At 49.7% G+C, this 6,432-nt stretch overlaps 1 protein-coding gene across 2 annotated transcripts in view; it reads left to right on the forward strand.

Moving 5' to 3' along the window:
• Positions 1-6,432, forward strand: part of SF3B2 (splicing factor 3b subunit 2) — a 17,235-nt gene that overhangs the window by 2,561 nt on the left and 8,242 nt on the right. The window contains exons 4-14 of one of the 2 annotated variants that reach the window (XM_017857188.1): positions 619-858; positions 1,079-1,129; positions 2,369-2,486; positions 2,784-2,893; positions 3,244-3,340; positions 3,507-3,598; positions 4,020-4,235; positions 4,392-4,529; positions 4,706-4,786; positions 4,973-5,200; positions 5,772-5,921. In XM_017857188.1, coding sequence (XP_017712677.1) covers positions 619-858; positions 1,079-1,129; positions 2,369-2,486; positions 2,784-2,893; positions 3,244-3,340; positions 3,507-3,598; positions 4,020-4,235; positions 4,392-4,529; positions 4,706-4,786; positions 4,973-5,200; positions 5,772-5,921 — 1,521 coding nt within the window. The remainder of the gene's footprint in view (positions 1-618; positions 859-1,078; positions 1,130-2,368; positions 2,487-2,783; positions 2,894-3,243; positions 3,341-3,506; positions 3,599-4,019; positions 4,236-4,391; positions 4,530-4,705; positions 4,787-4,972; positions 5,201-5,771; positions 5,922-6,432) is intronic. The other variant, XM_017857189.1, reaches the window with a different exon arrangement.

Genomic DNA, 6,432 nt, shown 5'->3' on the forward strand with positions numbered 1-6,432 from the left:
CAGACTCTATCTCAAAAAAAAAAAAAAAAAAAAAAAAATACAGCTTGAATACAAGGAAGCCTGACTTGTCCCTACCCAACTAGAAACAATCATCGTCTTCTTTGTCTGCCCCAGGAACAGTTCCCATGTTCTTTTGTGAGACATTAAGGGCTCCCTATTTGATTTCATATTCCTTGCATTTAGCAGTCATTGGGGTTTGCATTCCCCTGGTACAGTGGTTCCTGTTTATTTAAGTCCTCTCAATTTCCATGTTGCTTCTGATCCAGGATTTGCCTCTTTTTCTCTAAAGTAGTGGCTCTGACCTGGGATCTGTTGATCTCTGTGTGTAGGATGAGGAGTCCCTAGATGGCCTCGGAGGTGTCTTTGAGTCTCCTGGAATTGTATGCAGAATCTGTATTCAGGATATCTTTCTGGAGAGAGTGGATAGCTTCTTGTGGTTGGTGCCGGAAGTTAACATTCTCATATCTGTATAGGGCTATGGAGCATTCTCTCTTATGAAGTAGGAACTATGTATCATTTGACTTAGAATCCCAGCTCCTGACTCAAAGTAGATCCCCCAGATATGTGCAGATGAGTAGATAAATGTTTCCTAGTTTTATGATCATATTTTCTCCACAGCTCCCTGGAATTCCCATGCCACCACCACCTTTGGGACTCCCCCCTTTGCAGCCTCCTCCACCTCCCCCACCACCTCCACCAGGCCTTGGCCTTGGCTTTCCTATGGCCCACCCACCAAATTTGGGGCCCCCGCCTCCTCTCCGTGTGGGTGAGCCAGTGGCACTGTCAGAGGAGGAGCGGCTGAAGTTGGCTCAGCAGCAGGCGGCATTGCTGATGCAGCAGGAGGAACGTGCCAAGCAGGTAGGGCAGGTGGAAGCCCTGGCCTGGGCCTCATTAGGTCCCTGAAGAGGCAGTGGAGCCTTAAGAGAAAGCTGGGTCCTAGAACTAAGGCTTCTGGGAAGGTTGGGAATAAATATTGGAACATGGGCCCTTGACTGGAAGAGGATCTCAAGAAGCAAGAGTTGTGGCAGATTGGCCCGTCGGGTATTGGTACTGGTATGAGCTTGTTTTCTTTTTTAAGCAGGGAGATCATTCGCTGAAGGAACATGAGCTCTTGGAGCAGCAGAAGCGGGTAATACCCCTCCCCCTAACCTTTGACCTCATGGTCCAATCCATTGGCTGTCATTTATAGTGCTTCGAGTGCACCAATCAAGTTTTCCCTCGAGGCTACTTTGTTCCCAACTAAGTACTAGTATCTTCCAAAGCATTCAATTTTTCTTGAAGTTCAGGAATTGACAAACTATGACCTGTGGCCTGTATGTGTATGGCCTGTGAGCTAAAAACAGCTTTTAAATTTTTTAAGGATTATAAGAAAACCCAAACAAAAATATGTACCGGAGTCCATATGGTAACCCACAAAGCCTAAAGTATTTACCTTCTGACCTATTCAAAAAGAGCATGCTGACCTCTGCTCGCCTTACATGACATCATTCTAGATAGGACTCTGGGTAATTGAGTTATTTGTATTGGATTTAGACAAAATAGGACTGTAAGTCTGGGAATGTTATATAAGATGTTTGGCCCCAGAGGTGAGTTGCATTAGTCATTACACAGTGGATTACTCAGGAGTATTAAAAACTGAGCGTTAAAAGCAACAAGTATGAGCTGGGCGTGGTGGCTCACACCTGTAATCCTAGCACTTTGGGAGGCTGAGGTGGGCAGATCGCTTGAGCTCAGGAGTTCGAGACCAGCCTGGCCAACATGATGAAACCGTGTCTCTATCAGAAATACAAAAATTAGCTAGGTGTGGTGGCGCATGCCTGTAGTCCTAGCTACTTGGAAGGCTGAGATGGGAGGATGGCTTGAGCTGGGAAGGCAGAGGTTGCAGTGAGCTGAGATCATGCCACTGTACTCCAGCCTAGGCAACAGAGCCAGACCCTATCTCAAAAAAAAAAAAAAAAAAAACACAAGTCTCGACCTGTGGATAAAGTACTGTCTTTGCCCAGATTGTGCTGGATCTTGAGGGGTAGATATAAGAAAAGAGCTCAAAAGTTTCTAATGTATCTTTTGGGGAAGAAAACTCTCTGAAAAGTAGAAGGCACTGTTTGGCTCAATATGAAATTCTCTGCTAGGAACCAGAAGTTTCCTGGAGTTTTCGTTGGTGTTATTTCTAGGGATTTTCCGTTGTGATGAGAGAGCTCCTCTGTTTGGATTAGTAGCCTGGAAGTGTGGGGGTGGAGGGGATGTCAGCACCCAAGGGGTTTGTGATTGTTCTCCTTGGGCCCATTACCCGGCTGAAAGAATGCATTTGCCAGGGGCTGCCTGCCAAATGAGTTTTCAGGCAGTGTCTACTCCCACTTCCCTCCCATAGGCAGCTGTGTTACTGGAGCAGGAACGACAGCAGGAGATTGCCAAGATGGGCACCCCAGTCCCTCGGCCCCCACAAGACATGGGCCAGATTGGTGTGCGCACTCCTCTGGGTCCTCGAGGTGAGATCCTGGGATGGAGGGGAAGAGCAAGAAAGGTGATTTAGACATTTTTAAAAAGACTTTTAAAGTATCTATCACATTTAAAAAGAGCATGTATAATAAACATATGGTTTAATGGTTTTTTACACACTGAACACACCCGTACAACCAGCACCTGGACCATGATGAGCACCCCGAAAGCCCTGCCACACGCCCTCCTCCCCGCAGGTTCACCATCGCCCTTTTAGCAAGAGAGGGAATTTTGTATGTGAGTGTTTTGTCTCTTCTGACATTGGATTTCTTTTTCCCGTCTCTCAGTAGCCGCTCCAGTGGGCCCAGTGGGCCCCACTCCTACAGTTTTGCCCATGGGAGCCCCTGTTCCCCGGCCTCGTGGTCCCCCACCGCCCCCTGGAGATGAGAACAGAGAGGTGAGACTAACGATTTCCTCCTAGGTATAAGAGAGTGGTAGTTTAGGAGAGGACTATTTTTGGATTTTTAGAGAAGGGTTCTGCGAGAAGATGGGGGGACTTAAATTCCTGGGGGTAGTGGGGAGCCGTACTTATTTAAACTAAGGGTACAGCAGAGGGATTGGGGAGACATTACTGAGGCAGAGTCTTGGGGTCCCTCTGAGGAACACTGAACCTCACTGAGCCCAGTTGGTGTTGCCCACTCTCTGCTGCTTACATCACCTGGGCAGCAACCTTTCTAGTCCAAGAGGTGGAAGCTGGTGGAAAAAGGGCACTGTGATTCGCCTTCTCTGACTGGTTGTCTCTGGCAGATGGATGACCCCTCTGTGGGCCCCAAGATCCCACAGGCTTTGGAGAAGATCCTGCAGCTGAAGGAGAGCCGCCAGGAAGAGATGAACTCTCAGCAGGGTGAGTGCCAGGCGTCCTGAGGCTATAGCCACAGAACCTGGAGAGGCTGAGCTGAGTCCTCGTCCCTCTGTCCCTTTCCCTTGCCTCTTGGCAAAGTCAGGTTACTGTGAATGAGTGCAGGGCGCAGTGGCACTGTGAAGACTCATTACCACCTTCTTCCTTACAGAGGAAGAGGAAATGGAAACAGATGCTCGCTCGTCCCTGGGCCAGTCAGCGTCAGAGACTGAGGAGGACACAGTGTCCGTATCTAAAAAGGAGGTAGGGGTTGGAGCTGAGTCTGGAAGGAAAGGCAGGAGATGGGACTTGGGTACGGAAATAACACAGTTTATAAGTGTTCAGTAAGTAATAGCTTCTGTTTTGTGCCAGTTTCCACCCTTAGCATCTTACAGATATTTTTCATTTAATTGCTTTTGAGTTTCAAGTACTATGCATGCCTACATTTTACAGCTGAAAAAGCTGAGGTTCTGAGACGCACAGTAATTTACCCAAAGGCACACAGCTTGTGAGTGACAGAACCTTGGAGTCTGCCTCCAAGGCCCCTTCGCAGCCACTTCATGAGATGGCCTCCGAAAAGCCTGACCGTTGAACTGTGGGGGAGACCGGGGGAGGAGTTTAGGGGTTGGGGTGCTGGCACAGTGCTTGGATTCCCTGACCCAGCTGGTTTTCCTCCTCTTGACAGAAGAACCGTAAGCGCAGGAACCGAAAGAAGAAGAAAAAGCCCCAGCGGGTGCGAGGGGTGTCCTCTGAGAGCTCTGGGGAGCGGGAGAAAGACTCAACCCGATCCCGTGGCTCTGACTCCCCAGCAGCTGATGTTGAGATTGAGTATGTGACTGAAGAACCTGAAATTTACGAGCCCAACTTTATCTTCTTCAAGAGGATCTTTGAGGCTTTTAAGGTACAAGGAGAGCACACTCGGAAGGGGTAGTGCCAAACAGGGAAGGGGCTCAGGGGTGGGTGTGAGGCAGCAGTGAACAGGCATGTTTTTAGTGCTGGCTTCAGGAACTGGGAAGGGGCTCAGAGGGCAGGGGTTTCACCTTGTCTGCCTCCTCAGCTCACTGATGATGTGAAGAAGGAGAAGGAGAAGGAACCAGAGAAACTTGACAAATTGGAGAACTCTGCAGCCCCCAAGAAAAAGGGATTTGAAGAGGAGCACAAGGACAGTGATGATGACAGCAGTGATGACGAGCAGGTCAGGCCCAACCCTCCTGGTGGGAAGCAGGGACTCTGGGCACAGGTGACTGAGATGCATCCAGAGAGGGACCATGGTGAACACTTGCAGAGCTTTGGTGGCTTAAGTCTGGGGTGGGTTGGGCAGTTGCATTCACATCTGAGTCGTGCTCAAAAGAGATGATTGTTCTGTTCTAGGAAAAGAAGCCAGAAGCCCCCAAGCTGTCCAAGAAGAAGTTGCGCCGAATGAACCGCTTCACTGTGGCTGAACTCAAGCAGGTAAGCCCTGAGAGTATCCTGCAGGCCCTGGATCCCAGCTGGGAGACCACCTGGGGAGCCAGGGAGGTGAAAAGGAGTTCTTTGAAGGAGGTGTGAGTGATTTGGGTTTAGGTCCTTTGAGGAAGAAGAGCTTCAGAACTGAGAAGTCGGGGCTCTCGAGAACATGCATTACTATGTGTTTTCCAGCTGGTGGCTCGGCCCGATGTTGTGGAGATGCACGATGTGACAGCGCAGGACCCTAAGCTCTTGGTTCACCTCAAGGCCACTAGGAACTCCGTGCCTGTGCCACGCCACTGGTGTTTTAAGCGCAAGTACCTGCAGGGCAAACGGGGTATTGAGAAGCCCCCCTTTGAGCTGCCAGACTTCATCAAACGCACAGGCATCCAGGAGATGCGAGAGGCCCTGCAGGAGAAGGTGAGGGCCTGCCAGGGCTCAGACCTGCCCTCGGGTGTCCCCATCCTTCACAGCAGTGTGCTTCAAAATGGGAATATGGGTTGAAACCCACCTACCACCTACTTGTTACTTGTCTAATTATCCTTTTGTTTTCCTCCTCTGCTCTTCTTCCCCTCTGCCTTCACTTTGCCAGCTCACCTGGTGACTCCTTTCTCAGATGCACTTTGTGGCTAGGGATTCATGGTGGTTGTGTAACTTCTTAATTTTAAAGCTTTTAGTTAAATGCTCTGAACTCAGGAGGTACAAAAGAACACGGGGAAGTCTCTGCCTTCCAGAGAAATGATGAGATTCATCTCTTGATGAGATGGTTTAAAAACTAGTTATTGATATACACAGCTGAGGCTGATATTGTGTAGTCTGTTTTGTTCAGTATGGAGTTTGTAATTTTGAAGGTTTGAGCAGGAAGGATTTTGGTGACTTTCGGGGTGAGATAATTGAGGCTTCCCTTGATCTCTTTTGGAGTTGGGAGCTGGATTCTCTACATGAATTTGGTGAGTACTTGTTAAGGCTTGTCTTCTGCCATTCTCTACAGGAAGAACAGAAGACTATGAAGTCAAAAATGCGAGAGAAAGTTCGGCCTAAGATGGGCAAAATTGACATCGACTACCAGAAACTGCATGATGCCTTCTTCAAGTGGCAGACCAAGCCAAAGCTGACCATCCATGGGGACCTGTACTATGAGGTTTGGGAGGGGGCTGGGAGAGGTCAGGCTGGGCCTTGAGGTTGAGACTGTCTAGGGCTTTTTGTTTTTTTGAGACAGAGTCTCGCTGTGTCGCCCAGGCTGGAGTGCAGTTGCCGGATCTCAGCTCACTGCAAGCTCCGCCTCCCGGGTTTACGCCATTCTCCTGCCTCAGCCTCCTGAGTAGCTGAGACTACAGGCGCCCACCACCTCGCCCGGCTAGATTTTGTATTTTTAGTAGAGACGGGGTTTCACCGTGTTAGCCAGGATGGTCTCGATCTCCTGACCTCGTGATCCGCCCATCTCGGCCTCCCAAAGTGCTGGGATTACAGGCTTGAGCCACCGCGCCCGGCCTTTTTTTTTTTTTTTTTGAGACGAAGTCTCGCTCTGTCGCCTAGGTTGGAGTGCAGTGGCGTGATCTCCACTCACTGCAAGCTCTGCCTCCCGGGTTCACGCCATTCTCCTGCCTCAGCCTCCCAAGTAGCTGGGACTACAGGCGCCCACCACTGCGCCT

Source organism: Rhinopithecus bieti, unplaced genomic scaffold (assembly GCF_001698545.2).
Source record: "Rhinopithecus bieti isolate Rb0 unplaced genomic scaffold, ASM169854v2 scaffold_44159, whole genome shotgun sequence".
Lineage (NCBI taxonomy): Eukaryota > Metazoa > Chordata > Mammalia > Primates > Cercopithecidae > Rhinopithecus > Rhinopithecus bieti.